At 53.4% G+C, this 16120-nt stretch overlaps 7 protein-coding genes across 7 annotated transcripts; 2 read left to right on the top strand and 5 right to left on the bottom strand.

The window, feature by feature from the left end:
- Positions 1 to 2801: 2801 nt before the first annotated feature.
- Positions 2802 to 3131, bottom strand: SPSK_02851 (uncharacterized protein; the record flags this gene model as incomplete). The annotated part of the gene is made up of 1 exon (XM_016729714.1): positions 2802 to 3131. One exon carries the CDS (start codon positions 3129 to 3131, stop codon positions 2802 to 2804), a length of 330 nt encoding a protein of 109 aa, XP_016588822.1.
- A 285-nt stretch (positions 3132 to 3416) lies between these two features.
- Positions 3417 to 5165, bottom strand: SPSK_02397 (MFS transporter; the record flags this gene model as incomplete). Its single annotated transcript, XM_016729269.1, has 1 exon — positions 3417 to 5165. The coding sequence occupies one exon, from the start codon at positions 5163 to 5165 to the stop codon at positions 3417 to 3419; it is 1749 nt and encodes a 582-aa protein (XP_016588821.1).
- Positions 5166 to 6058: 893 nt separating this feature from the next.
- On the top strand, positions 6059 to 6895 carry SPSK_02706 (ADP-ribose pyrophosphatase; the record flags this gene model as incomplete). The annotated part of the gene is made up of 3 exons (XM_016729573.1): positions 6059 to 6097; positions 6200 to 6234; positions 6298 to 6895. 3 exons carry the CDS (start codon positions 6059 to 6061, stop codon positions 6893 to 6895), a joined length of 672 nt encoding a protein of 223 aa, XP_016588820.1.
- Positions 6896 to 7735: 840 nt separating this feature from the next.
- On the bottom strand, positions 7736 to 9063 carry SPSK_02534 (uncharacterized protein; the record flags this gene model as incomplete). Its single annotated transcript, XM_016729403.1, has 3 exons — positions 7736 to 8109; positions 8195 to 8466; positions 8534 to 9063. The coding sequence occupies 3 exons, from the start codon at positions 9061 to 9063 to the stop codon at positions 7736 to 7738; spliced, it is 1176 nt and encodes a 391-aa protein (XP_016588819.1).
- Positions 9064 to 12926: 3863 nt separating this feature from the next.
- SPSK_02780 (phospholipase/carboxylesterase) lies at positions 12927 to 13505 on the bottom strand (the record flags this gene model as incomplete). Its single annotated transcript, XM_016729645.1, has 1 exon — positions 12927 to 13505. The coding sequence occupies one exon, from the start codon at positions 13503 to 13505 to the stop codon at positions 12927 to 12929; it is 579 nt and encodes a 192-aa protein (XP_016588818.1).
- A 10-nt stretch (positions 13506 to 13515) lies between these two features.
- On the bottom strand, positions 13516 to 13797 carry SPSK_02863 (uncharacterized protein; the record flags this gene model as incomplete). Its single annotated transcript, XM_016729725.1, has 1 exon — positions 13516 to 13797. One exon carries the CDS (start codon positions 13795 to 13797, stop codon positions 13516 to 13518), a length of 282 nt encoding a protein of 93 aa, XP_016588817.1.
- An 835-nt stretch (positions 13798 to 14632) lies between these two features.
- SPSK_02533 (uncharacterized protein) lies at positions 14633 to 15970 on the top strand (the record flags this gene model as incomplete). The annotated part of the gene is made up of 1 exon (XM_016729402.1): positions 14633 to 15970. The coding sequence occupies one exon, from the start codon at positions 14633 to 14635 to the stop codon at positions 15968 to 15970; it is 1338 nt and encodes a 445-aa protein (XP_016588816.1).
- Positions 15971 to 16120: the final 150 nt, after the last annotated feature.

Raw genomic sequence — 16120 nt, 5'->3', positions numbered from 1 at the left:
AAATCGAAAAGTAGCGCGGTATAAACGAGCTGTATTTTGGTGTCAAATCGGCCCACCGTGCCTGTTTACAGCTGATTTGGTATATCGTCGAAGCCGTAAAAGCAGATACAACGGTGGTTCCAGTATGTTGCAGGGAAGGTAGAACGTGACAAAGGCGATGCCGGAGGCAGTCCAAACATCATGTACTCGAGTGTATACGCCTGTAAAAGGTGGATCGAATATGAGTGTTTCGAGAAAAACAAGGGCGAGAATGAGTTTTGATGGTGTCAGGTGTGGAAGAATGAAAAAGAAAACGCGAAGAGATTAAGAGCATTACCAACGCACAACCGAAGCAAAGAAAACCGGACACATGCTTTTGGAAGAAAATAACACAATACATCTGCCCGTCCCCGTAAAATCAACTACATCGGACCCAGGCGGAGCGTTAGTGGAAGAAGAAAAAAAATAAGAACGCGCAAAGGGGGAGGGGAAGAAGGGGGGTCAGCATCAGTGATCGACACGAAGCCAGGGACAGGAACTGGTTTGCGGCGGCGCGTTAAGAACATTGACAAGGGAGACAGGCGCAGGCACAGAGCGACAAAAGGAAGCAAAAAAAGTAGGCAGGAGGAACCAAAGACACCATGCTCTAAGACATAGATTCTCCACTCTTTCGGCCAGGAATGTGATGCCTGGACCACAAGCCGAAAGAAAAAAGCAGGAACTGGAGAGACGGACGCCCGTAGGTCGATCGAGACGATCAGAGGGTCCCATTTTAGCGTGAGGCCGGGAAGTCGAAAGGAATAGCAGAGGTCCTCAGAGCCAAGCAGGCAAAAGGACTACGGAAGTATAGGACGCGTCGTAGTTGGCAGCAGCGGACAGGGGACGGTACTTCCCTCGCCCAGATCGATTCTAGCTGTCGTTTTTGAGTTTTGCCTATGGCAGCTCCCGAGCCAAGGGAGAACTGTGATCGGGTGGCTGGTGTGACTGGGAAATGGAACAGCGGTTTGTCCCAACTGGTGTCTTCAATGAGCAACTCGAGCAGCGTGAGTGTTCGAGAGAGAAAGACAGGTCCTGGAGACACCACGTTAAGACGGGGTCCGGAGGACCTGTGGCTGCTCTGACGTGTGTCATTTCGGCCTGTACCCCGTCTACTTTCGGACATAGATGAAGAAAATGTAAGATCCGGCCCTTGGTTGATGATGCACGACGCATGTAGTGAGATGACTTGCAAATGCCAGACAAAGTCTACACGGGTGAGTACGAATGCCGTTGGAGTCGTTTGCTTTATGGCTATTTGTATTTTTTTGTTTCGTCGCGTCTTTTCCCTTCATATCTCTTCGACACATTTAAGTGCAGATGTCCCATCGGTCGAATGGGCCAGACCTAGCGCACTGCCGGTTCTTTCAGGCTTTCTGACCCTACCAGCCTGCCAGCCTGCCAGCCTGCCTGGTCTAAACTCGTCTGAAATCGCTGATGCTAGTCTGGCCTTGGCCATTTTTGGGAGCGTCTCTGCAATGTGCACGCAAATGTGTGAAGTCTGAAGTGTTAATCAGTACCATTTCTGCGACCTGGATTCTGGATTGGGAATCTTGAAGGCAGACCCGGTTCACTAGGAGCCTCGACCCATATCTCTGTTCTTTGTCAGTCAAGACGCCGGCCGTGGGCTATTCATCCACAAGCATCACAATGATCTACGCTGGCCTTGGTTGGCCCACGATAGATTGCGCTGGCGTACTCTAGGATCGCTGAAATCGAAGCCATCGGCAAGTAGGACAAGTAAAGCAAAGAAACATATGGAACAAACCGAAAAAGCATGGCTTAAGAGCAAATACCCACCTGGACGAGCCCTAACCCGGAAGCCATGAACATGTCTCCGAGACCACACACACCCTTGTTCAACAAAATTTGCCGCCAGTAGCCTGCAAGGTGAATGGCTGGCCCCTGTCCCAGCGTTGCCTTAGCCAGGGGTTGAAAAGGCGAAAACAAGCAGACGGAAGTCGAGCGGACTAAGGACAGGGAACTAAAAATCTGTGCGATGCCGTCACTGGGTTGTATTAGCACCTGTCAAGTGTATTTTTGGACCGAGGACCCTGGTCTGGCCTACCTGGTATTAATGCGGTCGCCCAACTTTTCGTGTGGTCTGTGTTCTTCCACATGCAGCGAGTGGCACCTTTGTCGGACGACATGCGTTGAAGCAAGGAGACGAGACAAACTTTGTTGAAGCAATTTTGGTGGCAGCAGCTGAAGGCCTACATTAACTCGAAACTCGAAAGTAGTCCCTTGCATCGATTTCGTCGTTCGTCGAAGGAGAAGGTTAAATACTGTTGGTGATGATGCTAGACTGACGGTTTCCAATGCCTGCAACGCCAAATTTTATCTGTCTTTTTCTGCAAAGTTCTTCGACTTGGTCGCAGAGATATGCACTGTGCCGAAAAGGGGCACGACGCAGGAAGATGGAGAAGGCGAACGAAGCGACGAGGCAAAGAATCACTAAGAAAAGGGGTCACGATGCGGTTGGTGCGAGGTTGCTACGATATCACTCCTTGCTGCGCCAGAGAGGGCAGGAGCAAGGAGGACCTGTTGTGTTCAGGTGCAAGCCACATACAGAGAAAGAAGGAGCATTGAGTGTGTTTTGGCAGAGATAAGGGAAGCCGCGGGAAAAGGCAACAGCGATGCTGTGCTCGATGTTGCACGCCGTAGCTCCTTCCTACTGCATGTTTCAAATCGACATTTGCATGGTTTTGCTTCCCCTTTGACGAGTGTTTTTTCTCGCGGTCGATTCGCGGTCGCAACTTCCCTATCTCGGGTGTGGCTCGTTTGCATTATTTTGCAGATGCGAGCAGGCACAACCCACACACACCTGCGCCTGAGCACAATCTGTCGCGTTTTCGAGAGGGAGTCCACGCGCCTTCCGTTTCGGTTCCGTCCGTCTGCTCTTGCTGGAGAGGACGGGTGCCTCTTTCCCCAGTCGCGTCTCTTTCGTGTTGGACTCCCGTCTCCTCCGCAATGCTGACAGCTCCCCTCTCCCCCACTAATGTATCCTCCACGCCTTCATCCGCTGCGTCGTTTTCTTCGTCGACGAAAGTTGCGCGTCGTGTCGTAATTTCCGCCGTGTCTAGCTTCGAAACAACCCAAAAGCCTTTCCCGTCCATGCCGATGAGCAAACGCGATGTCCAATGGATGGGTGGTATTTTCACGCGATTTAGCGTTGCGTGAGCTGAAGAACGGGCCTTTTCTTGATTGGGCAAGGAGCAGCTCCAGCAATCAGTCTTGAAAGTCCCGCCAGCACGCATAGTGCAATATGGCCAGAGATACCGATAAATTAATCCTTTATTGCGATTTCCGTATGTACACCTCTATTGTCTAGTATTTTCAGTCCGACCACCAACATGTGGCACGCCATGTCTTACATGATCTCACATCTTTGATATTGCATATTACACAACCTCGGGTTCCGACGCGGACGACGCTGTGCTCTCATCCGGCTGTCGCCGGGCCTCTGTCTCGGCCGCCACGTCTGTTTCTTTCTGGAGCATCGGTAGCGGGATGCGGAAGACGACCACGACGAACGTGCCCACGAAGCACACGCCTGCCGCAATGATGAACGGCAAGCCCGCCCAGGGACCGCCGAGTACGACGCCGCGCTGCAGGGCGCCAAACAGGACGGGCGCGGTGACCATGACGCCGCTGTACTCGAGCAGGCCCAGCAAGGTGTTGAGCATGGCCAAGTGGTGCGGCTCGACAAAGGCGTTCAGCAGGCTGCGCATGGCCGGCGAGTAGCCGCCACCCAGCGAAAAGACGACGAGGGCCACGGACAGCAGCCAGGGCGTGACGGCAAAGGCAATGAGGAGCGCGCCGAACACAATCAAGGTACCCGACACACGGGCAATCCAGAGGTCCTTGCGGAGAGAGGAGCCGTCGATGCCAAAGAGGGACCCGCTCTTGAGCAGCACGGTGCTCGCCAGCGGGAGGAGGACGAGGCAGAGCACGAGGTTGGTAGTGGTGCCGATGGTCAGCAAGAAGGCGGCCTGGCTCCAGGACCAGGCGTATCGCTCGGTGGCGTACTGGAGCAACAGGGTCTGCGCAAAACGGGCGACGGTGGACGAGACAAAGGGGACCACGAGCAACAGGAGCGGGCGGTTGCGGAGCATGAAAAGCGAGGTGGCGCGAGCGTCCGTGCGCAGCAGGTGCAGGAATCTCTGCCAGGCAGAGCCAATTTTGCTCCTCTTCGGCGGGGGTGATATCGTGACAGCGGACGGCGGCGGGTCGTCATCGGCGTATGTGTCCGAGTCCGAGGCGGCAAGTCCTGACGCCGTCTCCGCAGAACCAACTGCCGCTGCCTTGCCAGCCGTCGGGTCAAAGTGGAGCGTCTCGGGGAGCAGCAACAGCACCAGGCCGCTCACAAGCAAGGCCACGAGAGCTACCATCAGCGGCATCCAGTGGCCACCCCACAGCAGCAGCGTGCCACTCAAGGGGTTGCCAATGAGTTCGGCCACCAGGAATACGGCCGTCAGCCGGAAGTAGCGGTTGGCACGCTCGGCCTGCGGCGTGACATCGGCCAGCACCGTGAACGCCATGGCGGGGCCAACGGCCTGGAAGCAGCCGACAGACTCAAACAGCAGCGAGAACCGGAGCGTCCAGAGCGGAAAGACACTCGTAAAGTAAAACACGGTCAGGTACCACCCAAACTGCAAGGTGAGCCCGGACCAGGCCAGCAGCAGAACGGGTTTGCGGCCCAGGTTGTCGGCCAAGATGCCGTAGGGCAGCGAGAAGAGAATGTTGGGGATGCACTCGAGCGCGGTCTGCCAGCCGAGCACTTGCGACAGACGGCCCTGTATATCGGGGGCTTTGCAGCGGGGATCTGTGGCCCTGCCGGAGCCGCCGGGGCCGACGACCAATGTGTCGCCGAAGCGCTGGCGGCAGATAATGGCCTCGATCATGCTGCTGATGGCTGGAATGGCGGTGCCAGCGCCGAGTTGGACAATGAAAATAAAGACAAAGTCAACGAGGACGACCCGTTCGGCTATTGTCAAGCGGACGACACGGTGGGCGAGCCTTTGTAAGCATGCCGCGGGAGAGGATGATGCTGTCTGGTGTGATGGTGCTGCTGCTGCGTCCGCCGGCGGGACACGTCTGGAGCCAGCCCCAAGCAGAGGCATCTGCTCGTCGACTGTATGGTCGGCCATGGCTGCCGTGTGTCGACGCAAGGCACCGAATGTGTCAATGCGAAAGTAGCAATTGCCGTAGATGGACGTGCATGCAGGACACAGAGAACATGAGGAGAGGCCGTAGAGTTAAATACTCTCGATATTTTCGCGGTCATATCGCGAATACGACCCTTTGGTTTTGCAGTCGATCCAGTCGTCAAGTTCACTTCCACTGTACGCCGTAACAGGCCTCGCAACCGCTCTTATCTCGTCCTCTTCTCGTCCCTTATTCGTGGCGGAAATACGAAATGCGATGCTTGATGTGGTTGAATACTGGCGGCTGGACCGCTTGCATGTCAGCCTGAGGTGACACTGTTGCAGTCACGTCAGTCTTACATTGGTCGACGGAAGAGGTCGTTTCTTATGTGCGACGATTGCGTGGCATGGCTTCGCTAGATTGCATGGAAAGTAAGACAGTGATGAAATAATAGAAAATTCCGAGTGAAATAGATTCGACGGATAAGAATCGAGGAAAAAACGATCGAAACTTTGTTTGAATTCTTGCCCTTTCAAATACTCCTTTTTTTGAGGGGCTCTTCGACCGCGCTGAAGGCGCAAAAGATCGTACTCCGTGCACTGGCCGTCAGCATGAGCCGTCAGCCGTAGCGGTCTGACATCAACCTTCCCAATTCGGACCTTCCGATCTGAATTGCTATTTTGTGCATTTCATCGCCTTCTTTTTGCTGTGGCCATCCCACAACCGTCGGCATCCAGACCCACTGGATTGAGTCCTGGCCCAGGCTTTGCCGCGTACGCAGCAAGGTACGTGCGACGCTCCCTTCACAAGCGCTGACACACTTCAGGGGTACCCAACAATCATATCCAAGTATACATCATAAGTACAATCACAAAGCCATTCCAAGGCCACCCAAATGCCCAATCTACCGCGAGTCGTGTCGCGTGAGCCATTGGTAGGCATTGCCTTGTCTTTTCATATGCGATTCTTATCGTCTTCTCCGTGGAGGATATGGGGATACGCAAACCGCACGAACGTGAGCTGACGATTGGTGCAGCCACACGACGAGGCAAAGTGGACCAAGCTGGTCAAGTACGGTCTCTCTTGCGTCATGGATATCCACAGCGCGGTCGTCCACTAACATGAGGACAACAGGGTCACGTATGAGGACGCCGACGGCAAGTCACGCATCTGGGAATCTGCCGAACGCACCACATGGCCCCCAGCGACAGCAGAGAACCCAGATGTCGTCGATGGCGTCGACATTGTAGCCATCATTCGGGGCACCCCGGGCGCACCTGATCCCCGCATCGTTCTCATTAAACAATTCCGCCCAGCCGTCGGCTGCACCGTCATTGAGCTCCCGGCCGGCCTCGTCGACGCCGGCGAGTCGGTCGACGAGGCCGCCGTCCGTGAGCTGCGTGAGGAGACGGGCTACGTGGGCCGTGTCAGCGCCGACACGGAGGCCTCACTCTCGCCGTCGCTGACGCTGTATGCCGACCCGGGCTTTGGCAACAACAACTTGCAGATTGTCTATGTAGACGTTGACGGCGCCGACGCGCACAACCGGGATGGAAACCGCCGGCCGCAGCTCGAAGAGGGCGAGCTGGTCCAGGCGGTCTTCCCCGTGCCGCTGACCGACCTTTTCGTGACGTGCCGGCGCCTGGCGAACGAAGGGTATGCCATTGACGCTCGCGTGGGAACACTCGCCGAGGGCATGGAGATGGCCAGGCGGTATTTACGTCTAAAATAAACAGAGGCACTGAGATTGCATCCGCTGGGCACTTTCGTTAAGAGTATGTACTGATATTGTAGTTGCTACTTTCATGGTACAGGGTTATCTAATACAGTCAAAAATAGTATGCAAAATCGAAACATTGGACGAGAGAAAGACGAAAGACAATGTAGGAATATGAATTCCACATCCACGGCCACAGGGCCTGGCACGTCTTCCGAGAGAAAGGCAGAACACCATAAACAAAACACTGGATGAAGCCGCCGTTGGATGCGTGCCTGCGTGGTCCATACGGCACTTTTCCACGCATTTTGTCTTGACACCTAGGAAGCAACCCATGGTAGTTGTGACCTAACCATTCCGGTTTCCTTTTCCCATTCCCTATGCCTGTGTGGACAGCTGCCCAGATTGTCGGTACCCTATATGTCAAACTGCAAGGATGGAGTTGTCTTCTTCCATTTCTTTTTGTCTTTTTTTTTTTTTTTTTTTTTTTTTTCCAAATGTTTTATTTTCTGGGTGAGGATCTTTCATCATTATTTGTCCTTGAATTTTTTAAACTTTTTTTCTGGGATAATTTCGCTGGGGTTTGAAGAGCTTCAACAGATGGCCAGGGCCTGACGAGCAGACCTTTACTCTTGACCAGAAGGAAGCAAAGAATGAACAAGCAAATGAGAAAGCCTCCCGTAAGAGCAAAAAAAAAAAAAAAAAAAAAAACAAACAACGAAAGAGAAGGAACAAACAGCCCCCCTTGGAAGCTTTTCCCAAGAGAAGCCTTTCTCTCAAACTTACCTACGGCGGCTTGCCGAAGCGCACGGTGGATGGACGCGTTTGAAAGTACCCTACGGTCACGTGCTATTGTCATTGTGCTTTCGCTGACGGAGGTACGGGTGTGTTGGGTATGTTCGACAACACCGTCAAGACGTGATCCTGAACGATCTTGTAGAAGGCGCTATTGGGAACAAGACGGCTCTCATCCGCCATGTTTGAAAAGGTAGACTGCTCTTGTCTACCCTCACCCTTTAGCACGGAAGGTAGACCGATAAGTACGTCTTCGGTCTTGGTCCGTTGTGAATTGGTCTCAGTAGCCGTGATCTTTTGCTCAACGGCTACTGCGGCTGCGGCCATAGTCATAAGGCTTCCCTGGTCGGCTTCAGGGAGGTATGGGGTAGAGTCTGTATCGCCCACGCCCGCTGTGGCGACCAGCGGCTCGTCCCGCAGGCTGTAGTCGACGTCTGCAAACATTTGTATTGTGTTAGGAGAGCGCAACGTTTTATGGAAATGAACAAATAAAAACGGGGCGCATCAGCAAAATCGTACAAGGTGAGGGCGTATTCTTGTCTCTGTAGCTAGGAAATAAGAGACGGTACATGTGCGTCCACTTGTCGGACTCGTTCTGACCGTCAATCTTTTTGCGAGAGCGAAGCTTCTTTTCGATTTCGAGGTCGAAGCCGGCGTCTTCCGCCACGCTGCCTTTCGACACGGCACACGCAACCTCTTGGCGGAGGTGCTCTCGCAAGCTCTCCTGGAGCTTGAAAGTCATCGAGCACCGGTCACAGACGTAGTGCATATGGTGACGGTACAGATGTTCCCTGGTTCGGTTAGATAGGACACGTACAAGTCGAAAATGACTTTGGGTTTCAGTACCGCAAGACTCACTTGACACGATGGACGCTGGGCCAGCCCGAAGTGCGACAGGAGCGCTGATGGCAGTATTTGTGACGGTTTCGTTTGTAGAAAGGGCAGGCGAATTCAAATACCACGGGCGAGGTAGGATTGTCGCTAAGCCGTGCCTTCTTTCCGGAACCATCCTCCTGTTCCTCGTCGTCTTCGCTCTCGCTCGTTGGCCGTTTGAGACGCATATTGGAGCGCATGCGGCAAGGCAGTTCCAGACTGGGCGTTGTGCTTTTTGAAAAGTCTCTTCCCAACGTCGGCCCGCTCGGTGACTCGACAGAGTACATCTGCTGCGGGCTGTTGTTGTAGGTGATGCCAGCTCCTCGATCTGCGTATTGATATCCAGGCATGGCTGGGTTGCTAATTGGTCTCTGCATAGTCTCGATGGAGTGCCGATGGAAGTCGTGTGGCTTCTGATTTGTCCCATTGTTGTTTGCTGGAACTGGACAATTTTTCTCATGTCGCTGGGACTGATTGGACCCCTTTTCAGGGATGCAAAGTGCGCTGATGAGCATGTTTGCCGTACCTTGGAGACCGTTCTTGGTCAGAGACAGCAACAATTCCCGCGGTTTTTGAAATCTAAAGGTGTAAGTGGTATGAACGATTTGCTCACTGGTATAATTGTGTCGTTGGAAAAAGGACAGCCCGTGGTAGGACTTTGGCTGGACAAGAGAGAAACCGAGAGAGAGAAATGAGGTCTTACAGAAGTTCATTTATTGGTATCAAGGTTCCCCGTCTTGAACAGACCTAGACTGATACCAGAAGGAAGGCAACTCGAGACGGTGCCCGAGCTAGATCGAAAGGACTGTATTACTGTCGCTTTGGAGTGAGGAAGATAAGTAAGACAGGGCTATCAAACCCGACCAGGAGGATGGCCAGGGGCAAGGATAGAACAGAAGCGAGGTGTGTAAATCCTTGAAGTGAGCCTTTGATGAAATGGTGTAAGAAGCGGTGAGAACATGAATTTCACGTCCCGGGAAATCGTTTCTTGGGTTTGTAAGTGCAACATATGGTTCGTGCAAACCTGAAGGAAAAAGGAAATGTAGATATGGTGAACTAAACAACTGGAAAAATCAAAGTCCCTAAAGTATACCATGTTAAATGTTTTCTATTCTTTAAATAAAATGACAAGGGCAAGGAACAGAAAGGGGGTGAGAACAGATGCACTCAAGTCAAAGTAAGATAACCAGGTAAGTTTGGTAAATAACGGTCGTATAATAAAATAAGAAAGGCCCCTGAACGCTACCGAAGAGCAACGCCCAAGCAGAAGCAGTAAGTATTGCAAATAGAACCTGAGCAAAAACAGACACATGCATACCCGAGAGAACTACTCCACGTATAAGATACGTCGGATGAAGCCAACAAGTCGTACACTGGCCGCTGTAGTCGCCGTAGGTGGAACCAACCATGCCTCATTGTCCAACACTGCGGCGCTGTTGTACCCCCAACACGCCTGCAGGGGGCTGAATGTGCGCAAACAATGCAAAAGTTCGAGGACGTAAATAGACTGGATGTACAGAGATCAAGCAGGACAGAGGCAAAGGACAATGTCGTAATACCCACACTAGGTCAAGTGGTGTTCCGGAGGCGGTCACGCAACGCAAGACGCTTTGCCGGAGGGGTGTATGCCAGAGAGAGGTGTGTAGCTTTTTTCAGCCAAGCGTTTTCCGCGCACCAGGTGCAACAGCAGCTGAGAAAATGTCTCCCTTTGTTCCTGGCTGGATGCGAAGCCAAGTCGTCAAACGGCAAGTTTAGACGGTAGGAGCTGGGAAGGGCGGTCTCGGCCGCTGCGACGCAGATAGTCGAAGGTTGCTTAATGCAGCCAGGGGAATCTCAGAACACTTGTCGGTTCAGAATGTCTCGCCTAGATTTGGTGCGTTCACTGGCAGCACGCGTTGGGCTGGTTTGTACAAAATGTACAAGTGTGAATGCCCTGGTGTACGCAGTAATTACTCCCTGCTGAACAAGAGGCCAACGGAGGTCGTAGAACTTTGAAGTTCACTCTTGAATCCTGGAATAGGGAAACATCGTTGTTGGACCCATCTGACGCATTAGAATTTGCCGTGGCACTCCTCGTTGGACAGTGGAAGCCATCTCGTGTCCACTTTTCATGACGCTCCCGATACATGCACCTCCTAGTTGTCCATACCTTGCAACAATTGTGATCTGTTATCGTTGGCAGGATGATCTGCAGAAATTGCGCGGCCCGCCATTCTTTGGCTACTCCTCGCGTGCACATTCCATTATGTGTAACAGGTGTCTTGTCTGGCCAGCGTACGCCGTGTCTTCGGCAAGTGTACACAATGGATTGGGGCTTTACGATTCTGGAAGACGTGTATGCGAGAAAGAAAATGTTGCGTAACGGGCGAGAGATTGAGAGACATGGTACATTGTCATCAAAGACAATTTCTTGGCCCGGGCCGGGCATGCGAAAAGATCCTTTGGGGAACGTGTTCTAGGATGGGGTCGTGGGCGCGGGGGCGTCCCGTCTGTTGAGTTGAGGTGATTCGGAAGAAGACGATGCAGAGACGAGTTAGCGCATGCAGTGTAACACAATAGGGGAGGATGCGAGTGAGCGAAAGAAGGAAACAAAAGTAGAATACGAGAGAAGATGGTTGGGTGCGAGGAACAAGGGCGGCGTGAGTAGGTTCGAAAGCGGGAGGGCGCATCAGGGAATGAAGAGGGAAGCGTCTAAAACAGCGGAAAGCAACAGGCTTTGTTTCGTCTCTTGTCAGTTAATTTCTTGTTTTTTTTCTGTCTTGAAATGTGAGGGGGAAAAGGGATTCAATCAACAAAAAAAAAAAGAAAACCAACTAGTAAAGATTGACGGAAGTCAAGAGATTCAAAAATGGGTGGGTGGCAGCGACGGCAGGTAGGAGGGCGCCCACCCCAGTGGGGAACAAGGCTAATCACACGGTTGCGATGGGGATCTTGGAAAGGCAGGTGCGTCCGATGCAGAAACGATGTTGTGATATATGACAGAAAGCGTTGATCGTTCTTGCCTTGGCCGTTGTTATGTTAAATGTGAACGGAAAGAGCGCGCAGAAGCCACCGTGTGCAAGAGCAGGCAGCAGGGAGGAGCGCACGAGAAGACCTGTCAAGCCCGCGGCTCCTTCCTGCCCGGTTTTCTGGGTGACAGGTGCTGTACTCCGTTTGCAAAAGGCGGAGAGGAAGGCGCCAGGTTAGGAAAGTGCGAACGCCAAAGCAAAATAAAGATGAACCGGTGGTGACCATGATGTGCCATGTTACAACAAAACTACATACACATGGATGCGCACAGACATTGATCTATGTGTAATTGTGAGATTGCATTTATTTTTGCGTGTTCTAGAGTACAACAAAAGCCAGTCACTCTTGCTATCGTATTTGTGCTGCGTCCGGTTGTTCTTGCCTTCTGACCTCGCTCGACAAATGACCCTCCCTTTTGGATTGGACCTAACAAGTAGGCACGACCCTTGCAGAAAGGCGTCAGATACACATTTTGAGATAAGGAAAGAGTAATCCGGCGTGTGTTCGCGTATGAAAGGGGCAAGAGGGTGCGGGCAGGGGAAACAGCCACATTCTCACCCGTCCTGTTAGCATTATTCATCTTGCCGTGCATATGCATGTTTTGTTTTCGCCGAATCAATGCTCAGCCCACGAGCAACCAGCGCCCAGGATACCACGTCGGCTTCGCATCTTAGTAGCAGACAAGCTGGCAATCGAATCCTTCAAGCCTGACCCATACCTGCTCGACTAAAAAAAGAACGTCTGCCGCCAACTACCCACTCCAGCTCAAAAGGAAGCTCGAAATCCGACTCGTGGAAGAAACCGTCCAGGCTGTAAGAGCTGTGGGTTTCATGCATACAGACGGAAAGGCAAGTCATTCTGCTCTGTCACCAACATCTCCATGCACATGCAGGTCGGAAACATCGGCTACTTTGCCAGCCTGAAGAATGGTACGAACGGCAACAGTTTCCAAAAGTCCTAACCGGTCTGGGGCATGATCACGAGAGGCAGAGTAGGAAAAGCAAAGCAGGCGCGAGAGCAAAAGGCGCCGCTCTTCGGCAAGAAGCGACTACGGAAGAGTATTGGAAGGCCGAACGAGGTTGTTCGTCGGGTAGCGACATCCCAGACAAAATGATTTCCTCACAGCTGCTCCGCTTCTTTCGTATTGTTGACCACGTCGTCCAATCCATCGCTTTCAATGGCGCATGCAGTCTGCACCTACCCGAAACAGCCAGCGTGGCGAAGCAACTAAGTTACCATCTCACGAGACCAGGAGACAGAATATGAAATAAAAAGAGGAGGAAACAAATGGTGGACAAAATAATAAGAGCTACAAAGGGACATAGCTGCCGCAAGGCCCGGTCATTACCTTGAATCTCCGGCAACCAAGTCAGGTGCTCGCGGTTTTGTCGCTTGCTTCCCACCGACACTTTTGGTTGACGAAGCTGACTACATCGTCAATTTCGTCTGGAATTTTGTACCAGTGGCCTAGCCCCTCGTAAGGTCTCCATTCGACATCAAATCCCAGATTTGACATGGTGCGGCTTGCCTCCTCACCCGAAGCCAACGGCAGCTTCTCATCAACGGCGCCGTGTCCGAGAAAAATGGGCATCAAATCCACCTGTTCCTCAAGAACGGTATCCCACTGGAGTAACTCGCGGACGTATGCACGGCCGTCTGCGGCCTTGGTGGCGCTGCTGTCGTCGTCGCTAATATGAATGTGTTGTTCAATTTCTTTCTGGAAAGGCATCCACCCACTCAGGCCAACAAATCCGCCGATGAAGCCGCAGCCTCCCAGGGCAATGGCACAGATGAGTGACATGGCAGAACCATTGCTGAGACCGCCGAGAATGATGTTGGGCGCAGAGATGCCTGCGCGGCGTTCATTCTCGATGAGCGCCAGGACCTCCCGGAACGACTCGCGCAGGCCAGGCAGCTTTTTGTCGTTGCGTAAGGACCGGTCCTGCATATCGGCCACGTCAAACCACTGCGTGAGCATAGCCCGCCGAAAGGCCGACGACCGCCGCCATCGAGCCGTGAGGAAGACGAAGCGTGCGCCAGGAAATATTGTGCTGAGAAGACGGCCGTCGGAGTTCTTTCCAGTGTGCCATCATCTCGCGGCCAAACTTTTCGCCGTTGGAGCCAAGGCCATGGAGGAGAATGAAGCTGTGGGTGTGCGCGGTAATCGATTCCACAATGTAAGGCGGCGGGGCAGGTGCGTCGCCTCTGCGCCGGCGGTCAGGAGTTGTGCTTTGCTCCATTGTGACAGTTGATAAGCTGGTGCGTTTCTAAGAAAGGGAATTGCATTCCGATGAATGAGGTCGCAAGATGGGTGTTGGGAGCCAATTCAGAAACGAGGGAATGGTAGAGAGCAGGTTGTTTAAAAAGAGACAAAAAGACAAACGCAAAAGACGCACTCAGTGTACGAAACAGGACATACATTACATTTGGAGGCTATAAGAGCCATGTCAAAAGCAAAAAGGAGAGGTTCTCATGATTGCAACCTAATTTGAGTCTGGTGCATGTGCAATGACAAGGTGCTCGTTTGTTGACATCGCATCACACGTACCACGGGCCGAATGGTCACGTGGTGTCACTCACTACACTGACTTTCCTCGGCAACGACGCTCTGTGTTGTCCATGAAAGAGCCGCACCATGGATCTCGGCAAGCTGGTTTTTGATTTTGTGCTTGACAGCTTCTGACGGGGTTTCGTTGGTGACGAGGTATGCGTCCACTCCGTATCCAAGCTGATGAACGATGGACACGGGAGAAAAGCCATAGGAAGCCAAAACAAGTCAGCATCGTAAGCTGATATCCTTTCGTTCTGGTTAGTATAAAATCCCATGGAAGAAGACATACCTTTACCTTCATTTTCTTCCGTACCGGGAACAACTTCGTATGCTGCAATCCCCATACGTTGCCCTTTTCGACTTGCCGTCTCACCGTCGCTAGCTGGCGACATTCCTTTGAAATTCTTTGTGGCTTGTCGACGAGCAGGCGAGATACAAAATACAAACTGAACAAACACATACAAACACATACGCATCAACTTCACTATCACGTTTGACGAGGGCCAAGGACCGCCCCCAGCACAATGTTGCAAACAAAGCTAGTGGCAAACGGCAGCAGCCAACACCACGACCACGGTTACAAGGACGACCGCGACGTACAGGCGAGTGCCTGGACCGACCCCGGTACTGCCCTCGTCCTCTTTTCCCGGGATACAATGACCGATGATGTGCACGGCTCTGAGGCGCACCAGACATTGGTGCCGGCCACATCGTTCTCGTCGGTGACTCTCGACTCGCCTTCTGCACCGTCGTCCCCTCGTCCTTGTTCCCCTATTTTGTCTCCTCCGCCTTCGTCTGCCACTACCCCTACACCTGCACCCTTGACCAAGCCCAAAGCCGTGTACCGCGTCACCCACCTTCCCCGGGGCGAGATTGAGCACCGCGTCGCCATGGGCCGCTGCACCTACTGCGATGACGACTCCCACACGCGCACCACGTGTGCTTCCGGGCGGCTGATGCGCCGCGTGCCCAAGCGGGTGCTCAACCTGCGACTCAGCCACAGCGTGTGTCCCTTTTGCGGCGATCCGGGCCGGGACAGGCACTGCAAGGCGACGTGCCCGCTGCGCATCGAGCTGCAGGCGGCGCTGGACGCCAAGGAGGCGGAGTTCCGGAGCGGCCACCTCGACAACAACGACGACAGCACACGGAACCCGAACGAGGCACGGGCCCAGCGGACGGCGGCAGACGCGGTGATGGCGGCGATTGAACGACAGACGGAGCAAGCGCGAGCGGCTGCTGTGGCACTGGGTCGGTCGACGAGAACCGAACGATTCGACTGGCGTCACGGTGTTGAAGACAATGGACACGCTGGGTACTCCGAGGACCAGCGGCCAGAGGTTGCGTTGAGGCCGGCCGCGGTCCCCAAGAAAAAGGCGTACATCAAGCGGCCACCCATGAGCAAGACGAACGCACCGTGGCGGGCGGACATTGTGCGCTCCGTGCCGGTCGCCGAGGCAGAGACAGAAACAGAGACAGGCCAGACGGAGCAGCCGTACGATCTCATTGACTTGCGCACCGCCCTGCCAGTCTATGCCCCTCCGGGCAGCCCCTCGACGACGTCCTCGGAGGTAACCGGTGGCACGAGCGTTGCGACGAGCGTCGTCGACGAGCTGCTGCCGCCGCTCAGCCTCTTGGACACAGAGGTCACCGAAGTGGTGTGGGACAACATTATTATCCCGCTGCATGAATGTTTCGGCGTGGTAACTGACTGTGCTGAGGCAAGCACCAACTCCAGCTCCAGCAACAGCTCGAGCTTAAACGGCGAGTCCGACTGTACGATGGCCGAAACGAGCAACACAACCGAGAATAGTGACGAGGGGGAAGACTTGATTGACTTGGGGATTGACGTGGTGTTCAATTGAGATCTGCATGTGAGACGGGAGTCATGGGGGGGAAGGTATTGGAGGATGACCTTGGGAGAGGACTTTTGGCGCAAGGGACAAAGACGGACAGGAGATGAACAAGAGTCAGGGGCGAACAGGAAATAGATATCAATTAATATAGTAGTAACG

This window comes from Sporothrix schenckii (assembly GCF_000961545.1).
Source record: "Sporothrix schenckii 1099-18 chromosome Unknown Cont43, whole genome shotgun sequence".
In the NCBI taxonomy this organism is placed as follows: domain Eukaryota; kingdom Fungi; phylum Ascomycota; class Sordariomycetes; order Ophiostomatales; family Ophiostomataceae; genus Sporothrix; species Sporothrix schenckii.
The sequence above is the reverse complement of the archived record's forward strand: the minus strand, read 5'-3'. Positions and strand labels throughout refer to the sequence as shown.